Source organism: Phyllobates terribilis, unplaced genomic scaffold, assembly GCF_046119375.1.
Source record: "Phyllobates terribilis strain yellow unplaced genomic scaffold, ASM4611937v1 Scaffold_1__5_contigs__length_1240528914, whole genome shotgun sequence".
NCBI lineage: Eukaryota > Metazoa > Chordata > Amphibia > Anura > Dendrobatidae > Phyllobates > Phyllobates terribilis.
Genome location: NW_027362761.1, coordinates 780,214,177 through 780,235,645, shown reverse-complemented (window position 1 = coordinate 780,235,645; position 21,469 = coordinate 780,214,177). Strand labels below are relative to the sequence as shown.

Genomic DNA, 21,469 nt, shown 5'->3' with positions numbered 1-21,469 from the left:
AATCCGCAGCATGTCATTTAATTTTGCGTTTCCGCATGCAGAATTGCCTTTGTCCAATGCATAAAAAACGCAAGGCAATTCCGCATGTGGAAAACGCGTGATAAACGCGCGAAAAATGCGCGATAAACGCGTGCGGAATTCCGCATGCGTTTTTCCGGGAGAGGACTTGCAGAAATGAAGCAGAAATTTTCTGCTTCATAAATGCAACGTGGGCACATAGCCTTAGTGTGTTTTTTTTTACATGCATTTTTATATTTCATTTCAATATCATATTTCTCTTTTTCCTTACACTTACCATCTGGTTCTATCAGCAAAAATAAACTCCTGGGAAAATACTGTACAAAATTGCTGCGTTTTTCATATTTATCGATATCAAAGATTGAGTTTTCCCCAGTCAACATTTTGAGGGAGAATTTGGTCCAATATACATCAGAGCTTTGATATTCTCTGCAGCAATTACGATAACTTTATCCTTATTCCACCATATCTCGAATATTTGCCATACTGTTCTAAATGGTCAAATAGTGCTTCTGTTAAAAATTGCATCAATATAATTATTTTTAGGCATTGCTTTCAAATAATAGCTAATGTGATTTTTTTTCACTTTAAAAGCCTGTGATGGAAGTCAAATTAAAGCCTGAAACTGAAGAGACGTATAGAGTGGATTGCTATAGACTTCTCTCAGTCCAGCAATGCCAAATTTGTCAGTTTCAGAATTTATAACACCCATATACTTTGGGAAAGGGTTTGAGAAATCTGATGAAAAATGTTACAAGTCCCTTTCTTTTCTTTTAAAGGTGCGTTGGGGAGATAAAGGTTCTACTGATGAAGGTGCAAGGTTAGAAAAAGCTAAAAACGCTGTTGTAACAATGCCAGAGGAAGAGGAATTGGCCAATGCACCTAAACCTGCAAAGCCGAAAAATACCTCACCGGTATCTCAGACAAAATGGTACACTCCAATCAAGGTAAGTTTTAAGACACTAAAAAATAATAATAAAAAAATCAACATTGATTTTGGAATTTACAATATAAATATCATGAGTTGTTAGCTTAGAATATATTCTTGTGAAATTAGTCACCAAACTTATGTCCTATTTACCACTTTTTTTGTATTACTAAAAGGAATTTCCTATATTTATGCATTGATTATTAATCAAATGTGAACTGATTGTTGAAACAATACTATTAATGCCCTTTTTGAGCACATTGGGGTATTTTTTATAATTTCTGTGTAATAGTCATATGGAGTGAACTTAGACTAGTCAGTAGAGATGAGCGAACCCAAAGTTAAAAGTTCGGGGTTCAGTACGGGACAGTTAGTGTCCGGTGATAAACGCTGACCATGGACTTCTCCCAGAAGTCTGTTGCAATGTTCGGAGTTCTGGGGGAAGTCGAGAAAGAATTTTACGTATCAAAAGTTTTTATTGGAGTTCGGTTTCTGGTTCATGTTCGGGTACAGTTCTGGTACATGTACCGAACTTCGGAATAAAGTTCTGGTAGGGTACCAGAACCTGAACTTCCACGGGTCTGCTCATGCCTACTCGTCAGTATTAATATGTAACAAATTTATCACGGTAACGCTGGTATATTTTTTAGAATGACTAACTTTACATTAGCTATTAGTTCGTATCCTTTTAGACTATTTTTTTTTTTTAATGAAGCATACCTTAATTAAATTTGATCTACATTATAAACACCCTAAGCCAACTCCCCTCTCTTTAAACTATTTTTAAAAGTGTGTATTTAGGTGAAAAAAATGTCCAAAAGGTTTAAAAAATTAGGTACATAGCATGTACACCAGAGGTTGAGCTCAACTTTGTTTCAAAGTTTCATGTTTTTAAGGTTGAAGGTAGACATAAGTCCATTGAATTCAACCTATAGCCTAACATATTGATCCAGAGAAAGGCAAAAACCCAATGAGACAGATGCTACTTTCCCCATATTAGGGGAAAAACTCTTTCCTGACTCCACAAATACGCAATCAGACTAGTTTCCTAGATACAGTTTTGTTGGTTAAAATCCACCATTGAGTAAATTTACTGTGCACGAAGAGTAAGGAAGTGAACCTGTGTGTTAAAAAAGTGGTCCAAACCTAATATGGATTTCAATTCTAAATGGCTATCCATTTATTGTAATTATCTAATTGCTTTTCTAGTATACTTTAATTAAAACGTCCACATCATTCCATCTCTAATTGATCTACTGTAACTGCTTTATTTATTTTTTACCTACTTCCATTTTGATGACATTCTTTTCTAAGAATTCCCAGTGCATGCTGGGGGCGGTCACTGCCGTAACCTCTGTCCCCATCCTGAAAAAAGCGCCATCAGTGACATCAATTTCAAGGGCGGGGCTAGTCCTTTCTCTACTAAGCATGCATTGGTTGCCAATTATGACTTATGCTCAGTACGAGCTCCCTTGTCATTATGCCATATTCATTTTCCATTCACAGTGACAGTGCGCTCCCGTCTAATGAGAAATGACGAGCCGGTAAGAGAACACGAACTGTAGGGAGAGAACATAGCAAGCAGGGACAAGCTCCACCCCTGAAAGTGATGTCTGTTTGTTAAAAAAACTATTAGATTATTGCAATATATAGATAGACATTTAGGATTAAAATCAATATTAGTTTCGGACCACCTCTTTAATGAGTTTTCTAAAACCTAACTGACAAACCTGTTTTAGTTAAGGAGATGAAACCTATGTTAATATGTCCACTATTGCAAAAACAGTGAACAGAAATGGTGCTAATGGAAGAACACCACAGAGGAAGCCATTGCAATCCACAAATAACACTGTGTCCCATCGCAACTTTGCATGAGTTCTAAATGTCCTACAATACTTCTAGTAAAATGTTTTATGAACAAACGAGATAAAATGCAACTTTTTAGTGAAAATGCATGTCTATATTTGCAGGAAAAAAACATTGTACACTACCTCTAAATCCTCACTATAACTGTACGGAATGACTGAGGAAATATCATGATTTGCTGATGTTTTGTTCTTTTCAGAGCCTCCAGGCATGTAGAGGTGAATGAAACATTTTAGAGGAGATTGTAAGGGCAGCAGTCCATGACCTCAAGATCAACAGACTTGTTTGATGCAACAATACTATGACCAAAAGATAAAATGCAAATCAACTAAAAAATGGTTAAAAAGATCAATATTTTATGTTTTGGAATGGCAAGGTCAGAGTTCTGACTTTAAATCTATTGTGATTCTGTAACATTATTTAAAAACAGATGTGCTTGCAAGGCATCCCAGAAATATTGCTGACCTAAAACAAATTTTCAAGGAGGAACGGTCCTTCAACATTCCTTTATAATGCTCTCCAAATTTTATTTGTAGCTACAGGAAATGTTTAAAAATAATTACTGCAGGTTCTTAAAAGGTTCACACCCTTTTTCTCACTGCACCATTAACGCGATGTGCTCAACAAATCTCATGAACGGTAAAACTGTTTGTGTGGTATTAGCTTAATTAGATAATCTTTGCCCATAATTGGGACTTAGATAACAATCGGACCATATTTTATAAATAATAAATGCAAAAATTTAGGTACGTCCTAAGGGTTCACTTACTTTTTATAGAAAACATGTATGTATATGACTAGTTCATTGCCAAACAAGGTTCCATTAGAATATGTGGTCCAAACTAAAGTTGACTATGTTTCTTTAAGGGTCGACTTGATGCATTGTGGGCCCTGTTACGAAGACAGTATGACCGCGTGTCCTTAATGCGTCCTCAACAAGGAGACGAGGTAATATTTATTTTATCAAACTAAAGTAGTTATTTGTTTCCCAAAAATGTGTTGTGCTGTTATCTCTGTATATATGTGAGTAATTATTGCTTGTTTTAACAAAAAATGTCCGCAAAGAAGACTGAAAATTACTACCGTAAATATAGGAAGTATTTTTCCTTCAGTCACAAGGCTTGAATTATTGTTAGTGATCATTTTATTCCATGTATCCATTTCTCTAGTTCAGTGTCGGACTGGGGTGTCAAAGGCCCACCAATAACCAACTCCAGTACCCCACTTTTCAACTACATGCAAATGTGACTTTATCCTCAATCACAAATTTATATAACAATGAACTGGGTAGATTGTTAAATGGATAATATGCTGCCTTTGTCTGTACATAGTGATTCAAGTATATAGTGTCAAGTACTGCTCTTATAAGAGGGTGATGGCCCACACGGGGCCCACTGGAGGATTCTCCTGTTCTCCTGTGGGCCAGTCCAAGCCTACTCTTGTTTGTCTGACAATTATTTCACCCTCTGGCGAAGCGTTCATGTTTCTGCCAGACACCACTGGTGGTGGCTTATCTTTGAGAATACAGTTTTGATATTTAGATTATTTTTTCCCACTACATTAGGTATGAAATCCTCATACCCATTAGACTTCAGACATGTATATGTAAGTCAGCTGTTCTAGCGTAAATCGGCAGGTTGCCCTGCCTTTTCCGTATGGGGGCTTATAGTATTTTAATAGTTCCCTTTTTTATGTTTGCTGCGGTATACTTTATGGCTGTCATGAATTGCATGTAAATGCAGACATATGTAATGCAAAATGCCGAATGACTTTCTGTAAAAACTGTTCTTTTACATTTTTTTTTCCCTGTCGAACAAAAGCATGCTCTTTGTAGACTTTTCAGACTGTTCTACAAAAGTCGTGTAAGCAGCAGGGTGGTGGTAGCATTCTCAGGGTACCGTAGGCTTGAAAGGGAGGCTGTGGGATCTGTCATGATTTGGCAGAGAAAGGAAGAAAACTAACTGGCAACATTTCAAATACCTTGAGATACTGATAAGTACGGATGGGTATGACTTCAGAGTGTCACTCGTTTGATGAGAGAAATAAACTTTCTCTAATAGAAAGTTCTGTGCTAAGCGTCCTTTTTACATTATTTATTGGATCATAAAAAGAACCAAGTTGCTGCTGTTTATTGTAACTTTTTCCTACATTTGTGTGAAATGCTGTGAGGATAAGTAATTTCATAGCAAATATTTATATAGATATGCACGCAATAAAGCAGACGTCTATTTAATGAACTCTAGTACTATAGGAAGCTTTACTATGGTGTATCAAAGGCTTCACACATCCAGCTCCCCTCCACGTCCGTGCGCTCTCCCTCTGCTGTCTGCTAGTTTTGAGTGTGGCTCAGTATTTGAGAAGGCCGCACACAGTCAGAGTTAGAAATCAGGAGAAAGGGCTTTGATTGTGGTTAGAATTCCTGAGAGTCATAAATTTTTCAGCTGGCAAACCGCAAGGTTATGGAAGCTGATACAGGTGCGAGCTAGCAGGTTGTCTCTGACATCTGTTCAGAGCAGTGGCGTGGGTCTTCACCAGCCTGCAGCGAGGCTGCTGGATTGTCAGCAGATGTAGTTAAGAGTGGCAGAACAGTTTTGGTCTCACACTTGCTGCCTGGGGGGTTTAAACACCAAAGGTAAAGAGGGGGTGGACACAGCTGCACTCCCAAACTTGCCTGAGGCACAAATAAAGAGATCTAATATAGTTTGACTCTGTTGTGGAGAGGAGACTAGGACAGAAAGCCACTTCAGAGGCAACTTAACGCAACAACATCTGCCGCCAAGTTTCCAGGGAGTGACAGGGGACAGCAGGTACAGATCGAAGTCCCAACGTAAACAGCCTCCATTAAGCCATGAACTCTTTTGATGGGTTTCCATCAAACATGCCGGAGTCCGCAGCAGGAGTTGGTATTGTTTTCAAAGCAGTGTTTTGTTTTATGCACTAACAAGGTAATTTATAAATGATGCATTATCAGGAACTTTTGCTTATGTGAAAGTGACTGAGATAGAAAAGAGTACAGAAAAGTAAGAAAGTAATTCAATACGCCTGTCATGATTCAAGTCTCTGCAGAGCCATTCTCCATTTGAGGTCACATTCACCTTCAGGTTATATTACTCCAATGAACTATTCATTGCCTAAATACTCATGCATCAATTGTGATAGATTCCTCAGTTTAAGCACTGTTTTACGTTTTAACATCGACCTGCACAAATTGCAAACAGTCAGATGACATTTTCCTAATAAAAGAAATGCAGAGCTTAGTTCTGATACAAACAATTAGGCTTGTATACAACTAGTACCGAACCAATATTGGAACTTTACACACTTTGCTTTTGTAGTAAGCACTTTATCATATGATGCAAATTGGAAAAGCAGAAATTTAATAACAAGATTCCCTTATAGTGGTTGGGAAAGAAAATCTTATATTTTCATTATCAAAAAGTTGTGAGTCTGTTGGTTAATTCACAATCAATTCATATAAGACATTGTAAATGGGTAGCACATTCTCATCTAAGGACCTCCATGCACATTAGATGAAAGTATTGCTGCATGGTGGCTCAGTGGTTAGCATTACAGCGCTGGAGTCCTGTGTTCAAATCCCACCAAGGAAGGGCAACATCTACAAGGAGTTTGTATGTTCTCCCCATGTTTGTGTGGGTTTCCTCTGGGTTCTCTGGTTTTCTCCACACTACAAAGACATACTGATAGGGAATGTAGATTGTGAGGGCTGTGATGATGATATCTGTAAAGCACTGTGGAATATGATGGCGCAATATAAAAAGTTTGCTGAGCCCACTGTTTTTGGCAGGACCTGCTGACTATGTGATATATATGAAGTTTTCCCATTTGTCGAGAGAGAAGGATGGGGTAATTTTAACGAACAATCTTTGTGTTTTCTGTTGAGATAAGCTGCTGCCAGACAGCTGTGGCAGCAGCTTTCTCCAGTCTCCCTGATAAAAACACTCAATTGAGCCTAGTGCTTAAAATATGTATAGGGAGTCCAGAGTTTCTTTCTGCTGACAGATATCTTATGTTTATGTGCTTTAAATGAAACATGCTATATACAGTCAAACAAATCTGGAAAAATGAAACAGTTGTGCTGGGTAATTTTGTCACCATCCTCTTATCTACAGCAAGTTTCAAAAATTATATCAACATTTTGTTTTACAAAGTGATACAATACAGGTATTAGCCAATAATCAATAGATCTTATGACTTTACAGAATCAAGAGCTTTAAAAAAGGTTTTTCAGTAGTATAAAAAAGTTATAAAGGGGTTTTCCCACAAATAAAAGTTAATTTTAATCAATAGATCTTGGAATAATAATAAGTTCCACAATTGGATGTGTTTAAATAAAATGTTCCTGTGCTGAGATAATCTTATAAACGTGCCCCTGCTGTGTACTGTGTAATGGTTGTGTCTGACCGTACAGGGACAACGGTCTAATCATATCACAGCTCCTGGGCAGGGGAGGAAGGAAAAGAGTATACAGACATTACAGCAGGGGATCACAGCTGATTCTTTTTGTGAGGTAAACATTTCACTGTCTGTTTTTAAACAATGTTTTACTTCAAAGAAAGAATCAGCTGTGATCCTGTGCTGTAATATCTGTATACTCTTTTTCTTACTCCGCTGCCCAGGAGCTGTGGTATGATCAGACCATGTTCCTGTACAGTCAGACACAGCCATTACACAGTACACAGCAGGGACACATTTATAAGATTATCTCAGCACAGGAACATTTTATTTAAATATATTCAATTGTGGAACTTATTATTATTCCAAGATCTACTGATTGAAATTAACTTTTGTTTGTGGGAAAACCCCCTTAACAGCAGGAAGTGCCATAAAGTAAAAAAACAAAAAACAATATTCCTCTGATAAATGCCTCGCTGCATTACAGTAGCCTGCCACTGGCCATTTTGAATGATCACTTGTGTGTAAATTACAACGATAATCAACCAAAATGGTCAACATTGACTATTTAGACCAACTTTTATCTAGTGTATGGCAGCTTAACACCAGTTGTAAAAAATGTGATCAATAATGGCAACTCTTTTTGCGTTTTCTGGGAACTTCAGTCTTCGGTTTCAACTTTTACATTTGATTGAAAGAGAGATTCATATGTATCTTTTTAATATATTGCATTAATTTCTATAGAGGACAAGCATGCATCTTTTCTTGTATGTAATACATAGTGTTAGTACTCTCTAACATTTCAGGATATTAAAGGGATGGTCTGATACCTATAAAACCCTTTATATCTTTCTATCTTTAAACCTTAACCACTTTTATAATTTACTTTATTACACCACAATTCTCCCTATCCTGCTAATCTCTATATCTGTTTTTTTTCTTTACTTCCTGCAACGCTTTGTTTGAGGGAGTCTCAAAGGGGACAGCACATGAGGATGGCCCCGCAGTTACAGGGAAAGGGATGGCGTTGATAGAAGCAGGGACTGTGGCGATGGCCACTGAAGATGTGGCCAATTCTCCATCACCCCCTGAAACAAGACGTCATCAGGGGTTGGCAGTGACAAAGATAGAGTAAGTGTCCGCAGCTTGGCCCCCTGATGACATCCTGTTTCAGGGAAAGGGGTGATGGAATCTGTGGGGAAATTACTGTAGGGCCATCCTACTGTGATGTTCTCTTTGAGACTCCTGTCAAATTAAACGTTACAGGAAGGAAAGGAAAGAATAGATATACCGATTAGCTGTAAATCTTGAATGGTAGGGAATTTTATAAGTAAATAAATAACAATAATGGTTCAGGCTTAAAGATAGATATTTATAAAGAGCATTATAAGGTTTGGACATCCCCTTTAATGTAATAGAATACTGAAAGAGTACAATCATACCATGCAAGGGAGTGAATATCTACATACTAAAATAATGGAATGTCCATTTCTCAGCTTGTCTTTGTGTCATGGTTCTCATGAGTGTCATACTATGTATTAGTCTTTTTAGGACATGCTAGTTAACTCCAAGAAATGGCAAGTTGGACATGACAGTTTAATTCAGTGTTTCCTCCAAGAGAGACCTGACAGCTTTAAATGCCTCTTGTGCCAAGATGTATGAACTAGTTCTACAGCTCTTAACCAGATTAGTCCCCTTTCCATTAACTGCTTGAAAGTAGGGCAGATGTCTGAGCGGCTGGTTGTAAATTTGATAATGTCTGCTGTGTTAATCTGGATGCTTTGCTGATGGAGAAGGCTGTAGATAACAGGATTAAGGTTTCACGACCCTGGTTTTCATGGCACAGGAGAGAGGACTCAGGAGGGTGGGGACCAACTTCTGTTGTTAATCTTAATTGATTGTCAAGAGATTTTAATTTATGTATATTAATTAGGCACACATACCCAATTTGATGCCCACCATACAAAACAAAATTAATCTTGCTTATTTCTTTCCATTACTTTTAACTACAGATGTAAATAGTAAATTGATATTTTAGATCTTTTAGTTCATCTTTATTTTGTTGAAAAATGAATGAAGATTTCCTTAGAGTTGAGCAAACAAATTTGATTAAACTTAAATTAATTGCAATGTTATATTAACAATTCCTTCATTCCAACTAATGACTTGGAGTCAGTTTAGCATATGTTAGGAATCAGTGGCATCCATGGGGATTATGCTTTAATACACTCAGTCATTGTGTTCAGTTCATAAATAATAGGTAGATTAGTTGTTGTTAACTCACAGCAGTGTTAAAAGTAATTAATTTCTGTAGTTTTGTAGAAAAAATAAAATACCTTTTTTACAATGATTTTGAGTTGCTATAAATATTTTACTATTTAGCTATTAAATATCTTTTTCAATTTATATATTACAAAAATACTGTAAAAAGCAAGATACTGATAAAAGGAAACCAATCCATTTTTAAAATCTATGTGGTGACTATTGACTACAAATATCTGTATGATATAAAATGTAGGTATTTTACAGCACATTTATTCTCACAATTATGTAAAGAGAATTTACATTTTACAAAAATTAAATATGTAGATAGTACATATGCAAACAATATTGCAATGAACAATAATACGATAAGAATGTGCCTGTAAAGTAAAACAGTGTTTTTCAGCTCAAGCTCTCTAATAAACAGAACAGGTGACCTTCTAAGGATTTTCCTGGCATGAGATGGGTGAGTGAATTACAGTAAGTGTATGAGGCATTGGCATTCCATATGCCAGGATTAATTCAAGATCTGTTGGAAGTACTTTTGGTGGAGAAATACCAATCTAGAGTAATGTAGAGTAGTTACATGCTCAATTCAACTGACCCCTTTCTTGACCATATATTTACCGACTGGTCCTGTGAAGCTGTAAATGTAAGCAAAGTTTATCACATTGAGCAAAGGGGAACCTTCAGTAAAGGTTTGCTAAGATATTTTGAATCTCAAAAGTAAGGAAACACCTATATGAAATTAAATAGTTTGGCAGACAATGATCCAAATTAGGACACAAGCTAAAGGGGAAGAGGCAAACCTGTTAGGCCATGTCACCCAACATGGTGGCCACCTAGAATGCCATCATCTTGGATTCAACTTCAAGTTTTTCCAATTAGGAAGATAAGTGTGTGCCATATAAAACTGGGTGAGAATTTCACCAGAAAACATTGTGGTTCTTCATGTTAACATATTGGTTCTCATGATAAAACAGTGAGTTTTCTTCTGTACAGGCATGTGTTAAGATTCTGTTGAAGGAAGCATGTAATTGTAGACAATTTTAAACCAATGCCACCCACACAGGTCTCCTAGTATACATAGTGGAGTTTCCAAACTTCTTTTCCTTACCGAGGGAATTGACAGAGAAAATAAGTGATTTTCTAAAGAAAAAGTAGATCATTAGAGACTTCAGTGAGGGCAGTTTCAGTAGAGTGTAATGAGCAGAAATCGGATTGTCTTGGAGGGTCAAGAAAAGAGACATCTGAGTGACAGCATATTAGACAGGAGTGGACCAAGCATTCCAGGAGTTTAGAGATGAAGGGAAGATTAGAGCCTGGTCTATAATAGCAGTTTAGTTTTGGTCGAGGGATGTTTTTTTAAGTAATGGATGTATGCTGGCATGTTTGAATGAGGAGGGAAAGATACCAGATGAGAGAGGTTGAATATTTTAGTTAGGTGAGTGGTGACAACTGAGGAAATAGACTGGAGGAGATGTGAGGGAATAGGGTCAATGGTGCAGGTAGTAGGGCGAGAAGATGCAAGGAGCCTACACATGAACATAAGCAACTTAATAATAAATCTTACCAAATAAATATGTTTCTTTCTCCTCCTGAACTGATCATTCATTTTCAAAATTCTCAATTCTGGAGTCAAATCTGTGTTCAGTGAAAACAGATTTTGCCATTGCTGAGATAAGAGATTGCTGGAAAGAGTCTATGTAGAAGGGAGGAGGAAGTGGGAGAGTCTCTGCCAATAGTACATCCTCGTCCCCCCTTCATTTCACATAGAACTTCACGAGCATCAACTGTCATCTCCTCCTATGTTAGTAATGGGAAGATCGGTCTGCAATGAATACAGATTTTACCCATAAATTGAGAATTTTGAAAATGACTGATCAGTTCAGGAGGAGAAAGAAGTAGATTTCTCTAATAAGATAAATTACTTTTTTTTTTATTTTCTCCCATACTATTGACCAATGAAATAAAAATGAAACTAATGTACAATAAACATATTACGATTCAGAAAATAAACAGTAGCACAAAAAAAGCTATTGAACTTATATAATTAGGTGTTCAGTTGCATTTTTCTGCATTGTGATATCTTGCTGCATCGTGGTACTTTTGACTCTTTTAAGGAATGCTATATCATTTATATTAGTGCATAAGCAGCGATGAGCAATCTGTGGCACTCCAACTGTTGTGAAAATACAACTCCCTGCCCCTGTCAGAGCATTCTGAGAGTTACAGTTTCGCAACAGCTGGAGTGCTGCAGCTCATCCAATCAAGTAATTCTGTAAAGAAAGTACAACTGTAAAGAAAAAACGGATGATAGAAGTCGAACACTTGCATAATAATATTTATATTATTGCATAGGGTATACTTCAGCAGCGTAAAGCATTTAATAGCCACTAGTGGATTTTGATTAAGTGACTACAGCTCTTTTCTGCAGATTGACAGAGATAATATGTGCTTGATGAAATCACTGGAGCATTTTATTAGCCAGTATGGCAACTGACTGAGTTTTGGGATGAAATCAGTATTAGAACTTTCAGAATGAAAATATTCTCGTGTACTCGGAATATATGTATGTTTTATGGATAAGTCTCATGTATTAATGAGATACTGTATATTTTACAGGTGCTTTCTTAATTTAGACAGATTTTTCAGAAACTTTTCAAGATTTTAAAATATACCAAACTTATGATAATGGCTCATGATGTTTGATAAATTAGAGGCAGGTGCTTCACAGAAGTTTATTACGTAGAGCCATGAAATTAAGAAATCTAATTTTTTTCCACAAAAATGTACTTTTAGCCCCAATTTTTTTATTTTCACAAGGATAACAGGAGAAAATGGACCCCAAAATTTGTTGTAAAATTGCTCCTGAGTACGGACATACCCTATATGTAGGGGAAAACTATGGTTTGGGTGCAGGGGAAAACTATGGTTTGGGTGCACAGCAGGGCTTGGAAAGGAATTAGTGACGTTTGGAATGCAGACTTTGATGGAATGGTCTGCGGGTGTCATGTCTGTTATGATCTGCTACAAGCACTAAGGAAAGACAGGAGATCTGTCCCTACAATAGAACTAAGCTAGATCCCTACGATGTAACGGGGAACCTGATCCTGCGATCAGACCCGCTAAAGTCCTCGACTACTCTGAACGAAGACCTATAGATGTGAGGAAGGGATCCCTACCAGAACTAGGGACTGGGAGAAAGATGGACTCCTCCTAGCAGAGATTGTAGCAGAAATAAGACAAGCAAACAACATAGAACATAGAGGTCCGAAGACCTAGCAAAACTGACTGAGAAAGGTAACAGAGCACCAAGCTAGCTCAAGAGTAGAAATTACAATGAAGTCCAGCAAGGCCAGGAGGGCGGAGCAGGATTAAATAGGCAAAAAAGGTCATGTGACCAGCAAACTAGAAAAAACCTAACAGGGGAGTTCTAAAAATGTTGCGTTTGGAGGGAGCCTAAACAGTGGAAAACCCTTACAAGTTAACCCATTTTGGAAACTACACCCCTCAAAGATTTTATCCAGGGATATAGTGAGCATTTTTAACCCACAGGTACTACACAGAATTTGATAACACTAGGTCATCATACTGAAAATTTTCATTTTTTTCATGAAAATGTAGTTTTAGCCCCAAATTGGTAATTTTTGCAATGGATAATAGAAGAAAACGGACACCATAATTTGTTATGCTATTACTCCCGAACCCGATGATGCCCCCCCATATGTCATCAGAAATTGCTGTTAGGCCACACGTCAGGGCTGAGAAGGAAGGAGCACTATTTGGCTTTTGGAGCATAGATTTTGGTAGAATAGTTTGTGGGCGACATTTGCGGAGCCCCTAAGGTGCCAGAACAGCAGAAAAACCCCAAAAGTGACCCCGTTGTAGAAATTACACATCTCAATGAATTCATCTACTGCTGCAGTGACTATTATGTAACATCTATGCTAGGCTTTATTCTGGAGAATTCCAAATATGCCAGTTTAGTGCCCCCACAAATTTCTCCTGGTGACGCACACCCCGTAAATTAAGTGCTCTCCCCTCTACAATAATGGCAAACATGTGGCCGCTTACTGCGGTTTAGGTACAGTGGGGCTCAGAAGGAGGAGGCATTTGGATTTGGGAACACAGAATTCACTGGATTTTATTTGAGGGGACGGGAGCCATGTCACTTTTCCAGAGTCTTTGTTCTACCAGTAATGTGGGACCCCCTGTAGTCCCAGTGACAGATGACAGACCTGAGATGGGGCTGATTTTGTGTGGGATAAATTAGGGGTTTTTTTTTGGTAACATTTTGGGTACATAAGACTGGATCGCCAGTCTACGCTGAGCACTTACGATGGGTTCTGTGTAAATCCCACAAAAATGCGATTCAGACAAAACCCCCAACAGAACCTCCCACCACAAAGAGGCGGAGACACTTTGGAGTCCGTTTGACGACTGCTCCGGTGGTTTCCATCTTTTTAGGCGCACACAGATCTGTGGTCGTCCACACTTGTGCGCTAAAAAAGCCTAAAATGATGGTACGCCACCGAAACAGAGACCAGTCCAAAGGGACTCCCTCGGCCTCATAAGTGAGTGGCTCCATCTGGCTTTTTTTGTCTGAATTAGGGTTTTGGTGAATTTACACGGAAACCCCAACGTAAGCACTCAGCGGAGAGCGCAGGATAAACGTGAGCCGAGCCTTATTACAATTTTTTTGCAGGCAGAATGAAGAAATAGACCGCAGTGCCAGAATAGTCTTTATTTTTATCCACCTCTTGGTTTTCTTGCTTTCCGGTACTAATTTGCACCAAAATGTTGGCACAATTTTAGTGAGTAATGTTGCATTTTAAACCATTTTCACTTTCCACTTTCCACATTTTTAACCTTTTTCAGTGTTATATGGGACACTTGGATCAACTGCATTCCCATCATAGTTTTTGAGGAGCTTAGCTTTAAACATCCTTCAAAAATGTCCCACTTTGTTCAAAGTTTTCTTAAATGAATTTTTACTAATAAGTTGCATGTTCCAAATCCTACAAAATAAATAAAAAAAATAAAGTTTTCACAGAACTATGTTGACATACAGTGGTGTGAAAGTGTTTTTACACCCTTCCTAATTTCTTATTCTTTTGCATGCTTGTCACACTTAAATGTTTCAGATCACAAAACAAATTTAAATATTAGACAAAGATAACACAAGTAAAAAAAATGCAGTTTTTAAATGAAGGTCTTTATTATTAAGGGAAAAAGAAATCAAAACCTAGAGGGCCCTGTGTGAAAAAAATTATTGTCCCACATCTCCCTTAAAACATAAATTAACTGTGGTTTATCACATATTTTGGGAAGCTTAGTTCAATTTTCTTATCCACACACAGGCTTGATTGCTACCACACCTGTTGTCAATCAAGAAATCACTTAAATAGGACCTGCCTGACAAAGTGAAGTAGACCAAAAGATCCTCAAAAGATAGACATCATGCTGTGATCCAAAGAAATTCAGGAACAAATGAGAAACAAAATAATTGAGATCTATCAGTCTGGAAAAAGTTATAAAGCCATTTCTAAAGCTTTGGGACTCCAGCAAGCCACAGTGAGAGCCATTATTCACAAATGGCGAAAACATGGAACAGTGGCAAACCTTCCCAGGAGTGGATGGCCGACCAAAATAACCCCCAGAGCGCAGCAATGACTCATCAAAGAGGTCAGAAAAGACCCCACATCAACATCCAAAGAACGGCAGGCCTCACTTGCCTTAGATATGGTCAGTGCTCTTGACTCCACCATAATAAAAAAAGGCTAGGCAAAAATAGCATGCATGGCAGAATTCCAAGACGAAAACCACAGCTGAGCAAAAAGTACCAAAAGGCTCGTCTCAGTTTTGTCAGAAAACATCTTGATGATTGCAAGACTTTTGGGAGAATACTCTGTGGACTGACAAGACAAAAGTTGGACTTTTTGGAAGGTGTATGTCCCATTACATCTGGCGTAGAAGTAACACAGCATTTCAGAAAAGGAACATCATACCAACAGTAAAACATGGTTGTGCTAGTGTGATGGTCTGGGGCTGTTTTGCTGCTTCAGGACCGGGAAGACTTGCTGTGGTAAATGGAACCATGAATTCTCCTGTCTATCAAAAAATCCTGAAGGAGAATGTCCGGCCATCTGTTCGTGACCTCAAGCTGAAGCGCACTTGGGTTATGCAGCAGGACTATGATCCAAAACACACCAACAAGTCCACCTTTGAATGGCTTAAGAAGTATAAAATTAAGATTTTGGAGTGGCCTAGTCAAAGTCCTGACCTTAATCCTATTGAGATGCTGTGGCTTGAGCGTTGTAAAAGACTCATTGCCAGTTATCGCAAATGCTTGTTTGAAGTTGATGCAACTAAGGGTGGTCCAACCAGTTATTAGGTTTAAGGGGCAATCACTTTTTCACACAGAGCCCTGTAGTCTATTTAAATTTGTTTTGTGATCTGAAACATTTAAGTGTGGCAAACATGCAAAAGAATAAGAAATCAGGAAAGGGGCAAACACTTTTTCACACCACTGTGTGTATATATGAAAAGGGCATGGCTCTCAGATTGCAGTATGACAAAAATAGAGCTCTTGCTTTATTATAATAATAATCACATTTACTTCACTCATCCTCATTTTAATTAATATGAAATGATCATGTTCTCCTACATGTCATTTTATTACATCTTGTTACCCATAGTGACAAAATGGCGATATACACAAATTTAAAGCTTTCATGAATTTTTCCTTTTGTGTTTTAATAATATTTTTTATTAGAAAATATTTGGTGCCTATTGTTTAGCAAAATACTTAAATTGGGGATAGGTCCATGATTTAAATATTTGCAAATTATAAATGCAGATACATTTTTACATCAAATTGTCACCTCTTCCCCCAATTCATGAACCTCTTCCTTTTTAGCGTCTCACGTTTGAGCCTCTTTTAATCTGAAAAGACATTTTCCAGCTCATAAAGATAATTGATGACTCATTATAATAAATAAGCTGTAGGGCATATTGAGGAACTAATTTATGCTGCATTAGACTATATAAACAATCTTCTGTATTTTCATACAACACATGCCTTTTAGTGTAGTTTTCAAATAAAGCTATGCTATACCTATTATTTTACCATGAAATGATCGTAAAGAGTTTTGAAAATTATGGAAAGTTAGGGAAAATAAAAAATATATGTCAAAGGTTATTTTGTAATTAATATGCCTTAGTAATTTGCTAAACAAATGCAATAAAAATAAGATAATTACTATCATGTACTCTGGGCATGTGTCATATGTGTAATAAAACATAAAAAAGTTACTGTATTTTTCAGACTATAAGACGCATCAGACCATAAGACGCATCTAGGTTTTAGAGGAGAAAAATAGAACAAAAATTTAAGCAAAAAATATGGTAACGACACAATATTATGGGGGGATCTGCTACTGACTCTTCTATAGGAGTAATGTCCCCCAATTCTACACTATTATCCTCCATCCTCGTATATATGCCCCCCATCCTGATCTATATGTCCCCATCCTGGTATATATGATCCCCATCCTGGCATTTATGGCCCCCTATCCAGGCATATATTGCCCCCCATCCAGGCATACATTGCCCCCCATCCAGGTACACATGGCTCCCCCATCCAGATATACATGGCACCCCATCTTGTATACTTGGCACACCATCCTGGTATACATCGCACCCCAGCTTGGTATACATGGCACCCCCATCCTGGTATACATGGCTCCACTTCCTGGTATACATGGCCCCCCATCCTAGCATACATGGTCCCCCATCCTGGTATACATGGCCTCCATCCCATCCCCATCCTGGTATACATGGCCTCCATACCTTACCCATCCTGGTATACATGGTCTCCATCCCATCCCCATCCTGGTGTACATAGCCCTCGTCCTGGTATATATGGCCCCCATCCTGGCATATATGGCCCCCATCTCCCCGCACATACAGTACAGACCAAAAGTTTGGACTCACCTTCTCATTTAAAGATTTTTCTGTATTTTCATGACTTTGAAAATTGTACATTCACACTGAAGGCATCAAAACTATGAATTAACACATGTGGAATTATATACTTAACAAAAAAGTGTGAAACAATTGAAAATATGTCTTATATTCTAGGTTCTTCAAAGTAACCACCTTTTGCTTTGATGACTGCTTTGCACACTCTTGGCATTCTCTTGATCAGCTTCAAGAGGTAGACAGGTGCGACCTCCTTCTCTGGGGCCTTCTTGTCGGGGTTGTGTACCTTTGCCAAGGGAGCGGTCTGGGGGTGAAGCAGTACTGGGGGAGGTGGAGGAACCTATGCATTTAGGGGGTGTCTCTACATTATACATCTACCAGGAGATTCACAAGAAAAAAGGAGTATGCTTTTTTGTGGGAAAAAGGGACACTTTGTTAGGACCTGTCCTTCAATTCCTAAACAAAAAGAGACTCGATTAACTCTCGGTAGTCTGGAGTTGGATAAACAAGGGGTGCATTTGTGGCCAAACTGCAGTTCCCGCTTTGTCTTGACTGCAGAGGTGGTGCTAGAGAGCAAAATCGAGAAAATTTCTGTGTTTGTTAACAGTGGAGTCGGGGTCAGCATGGTTGATGCTGAGTTTTTGAAAACTCATGGTCTCGCTTGCTGTGCTTTAGCTGAACCTATTTCCATCTTTGCCATTGACTCGGTGCCTCTTGCACAGAAAGCATTTGCTCAGATTGTACATAATGTGAAACTGAGGGTGGGGTCAGTTCATTGTGAAATCATTCCTTGCTATGTTTTGGAGAATCTCCCTACTCCGATTGTTTTAGGTATCCCCTGGCTTGTTAAACATAATCCATTGGTGGATTGGCAAACTGGGAAGATTATTGAATGGGGAGATTACTGCCATGAGAACTGTCTGAATGTTCCCATTGCTGCTGTCTCTGCAGAGATACTGCCTGCCTTTCTGTCTGGTTTGAGGACGTTTTTTCTGCGAAGGGGTGTCAGGATTTGCCTCCTCATCGTGCTTATGACTGTCCTATTAACCTGACCCCGGAGCTAAACTACCCAAGTCCAGACTGTATAATCTTTCTGGCCCTGAGAGACAAGCCATGAAGGATTTCATTGCGAAAAGAGAAGGAAATATCAGACCCTCATCTTCGCCCGTGGTGGCAGGGTTCTTCTTTGTGAAGAAAAAAGATGGCAGTCTAGTTCCCTGTTTAGATTTCCAGAAATTAAAAAAATTACCAGCGGTGATCCATACCCTCTTCCTCTGATTCCTGATTTGTTCAGCCAGGTTGTGGGAGCGAAGGTATTCTCCAAGTTGTATTTAAGGGGAGCCTACAATCTGGTTAGAATCACAGAAGGGGATGAATGGAAGACAGCGTTCAATACCCCAGAAGGTCATTTCGAGAGTCTGGCTATGCCTTTTGGCTTGACCAATGAACCTGCATTGCATACCATGCATGGGTACGGAAAGTATTCAGACCCCTTTAAATTTTTCACTCTTTGTTTCATTGCAGCCATTTGGTAAATTCTAAAAAGTAATTTTTTTTCTCATTAAAGTACACTCTGCACCCCATCTTGACTGAAAAAAAACAGAAATGTCGACATTTTCGCAAAATTAATAAAAAAGAAAAACAAATATTACATGGTCATAAGTATTCAGACCCTTTGCTCAGACACTCATATTTAAGTCACTTGCTGTCCATTTCCTTGTGATCCTCCTTGAGATGGTTCTACTCATTCATTGGAGTCCAGCTGTGTTTAATTAAACTGATAGGACTTGATTTGGAAAGGCACACACCTGTCTATAAAAGACCTCACAGCTCACAGTGCTTGTCAGACCAAATGAGAATCATGAGCTCAAAGGAATTGCCCAAGGAGCTTAGAGACAGAATTGTGGCAAGGCACAGATCTGGCCAAGGTTACAAAACAATTTCTGCATTACTCAAGGTTTCTAAGAGCACAGTGACCTCGATAATTTTTAAATGGAAGAAGTTTGGGACCACCAGAAGTCTTCCTAGACTTGGCCGTCCAGCCAAACTGAGCAGTCGTCGGAGAAGACCCTTGGTGAGAGAGGTAAAAAGAACCCCAAGATCACTGTGGCTGAGCTCCAGAGATGCAGTAGGGAAATGGGAGAAAGTTCCACAAAGTCAACTATCACTGCAGCCCTCCACCACTCGGGCCTTTATGGCAGAGTGGCCCAACGGAAGCCTCTCCTCAGTGCAAGACATATGAAAGCCTGCATAGAGTTTGCTCAAAAACACATGAAGGACTCCCAGACTATGAGAAATAAGATTCTCTGGTCTGATGAAACGAAGATAGAACTTTTTGGTGATAATTCTAAGCGGTATGTGTGGAGAAAACCAGGCACTGCTCATCACCTGCCCAATGCAATCCCAACAGTGAAACATGGTGGTGGCAGCATCATGCTATGGAGGTGTTTTTCAGCTGCAGGGACAGGACGACTGGTTGCAATTGAAGGAAACATGAATGCGGCCAAGTATAGAGATATCCTGGATGAAAACCTCTTCCAGAGTGCTCTGGACCTCAGACTTGGCCGAATGTTCACCTTCCAACAAGACAATGACCCTAAGCAAACAGCTAATATAACAAAGTAGTGGCTCTGTGTCCATTCTTGACTGGCCCAGCCAGAGCCCTGACCTAAACCCAATTGAGCATCTCTGGAGAGACCTGAAAATGGCTGTCCACCAATGTTCACCATCTAACCTGACGGAACTGGAGAGGATCTGCAAGGAAGAATGCAGAGGATCCCCAAATCCAGGTGTGAAAAACTTGTTGCATCATTCCCAAGAAGACTCATGGCTGTACTAGCTCAAAAGGGTGCTTCTACTCAGTACTGAGCAAAGGGTCTGAATACTTATGACCATGTGATATTTCAGTTTTTATTTTTTAATTAGCAAAAATTTCTACATTACTGTTTTTTTTCAGTCAAGATGGGGTACAGAGTGTACTTTAATGAGAAGAAAAATTAACTTTTTAGAATTTACCAAATGGCTGCAGAGTGTACTTTAATGAGAAGAAAAATTAACTTTTTAGTATTTACCAAATGGCTGCAATGAAACAGAGTGAAAAATTTAACGGAGTCTGAATACTTTCCGTACCCACTGTATTTTTCATTATTTGGTGGGGAGGTTTGTGGTGGTTTATCTGGACGATATTTTGGTTTATTCACCTGATTTTGAAACCCATTGGGGGCATGTTAAGCAGGTGCTCCAGATATTAAGAGATAACAAACTATGCCAAACTAGAGAAATGTGTTTTCGCTGTTCAGGAGGTGCAGTTTTTGGGGTACTTGTCATCTTCAGGTTTTCGGATGAACCCGGAGAAGATCCGTGCAGTCCTTGACTGGGAACGTCCCGAGAACCTGAAGGCCCTACAACGTTTTCTGGGCTTTACTAATTTTTACAGGAAATTTATCCAAAATTACTCTGTTGTAGTGAAACCCCTTACTGACATGACTAAGAAGGGGTCTGATTTTTCCAAATGGTTGAAGGCTTCCCTCCAGGCTTTTTCTTCATTAAAGAATCACTTTGCCACTGCACCTATACTCAGTCAACCCGATATTTCTCAACCCTTTATTGTGGAGGTCGATGCTTCGGATGTCGGGGTTGGGGCTGTGTTGTCTCAGGGTTCGTCCCCTGGTAAATGGTGTCCATGCGCCTTCTTTTCTAAAAAATTGTCTTCGGCTGAGCTGAGAGAAATTATGACGTGGGTAATAGGGAACTTTTGGCGATTAAATTGGCGTTCGAGGAATGGCGACACTGGTTGGAGGGGGCTGTCCATCCTATTACTGTTATTACTGACCATAAGAAACTGTCATATCTCCAGTCAGCTAAACGTCTCAACCCTAGGCAACCAGATGGTCCCTGTTTTTTACTAGGTTCAATTTTGTTGTCACTTTTCGTCCAGGGGTCAAAAACGTCAAGGCTGATGCTTTGTCTCGGAACTTCACTGGTGGTGGTGACCAT

General features: G+C 38.8%; 1 protein-coding gene across 1 annotated transcript in view; it reads left to right on the top strand.

Annotated features, from left to right (window-relative positions):
- The window catches only part of ANTXR2 (ANTXR cell adhesion molecule 2), a 260,993-nt gene that overhangs the window by 162,768 nt on the left and 76,756 nt on the right, over positions 1-21,469 (top strand). The window contains exons 16-17 of the mRNA XM_073637003.1: positions 798-965; positions 3,680-3,760. Of these exons, the coding sequence (XP_073493104.1) occupies positions 798-965; positions 3,680-3,760 (249 nt within the window). The remainder of the gene's footprint in view (positions 1-797; positions 966-3,679; positions 3,761-21,469) is intronic.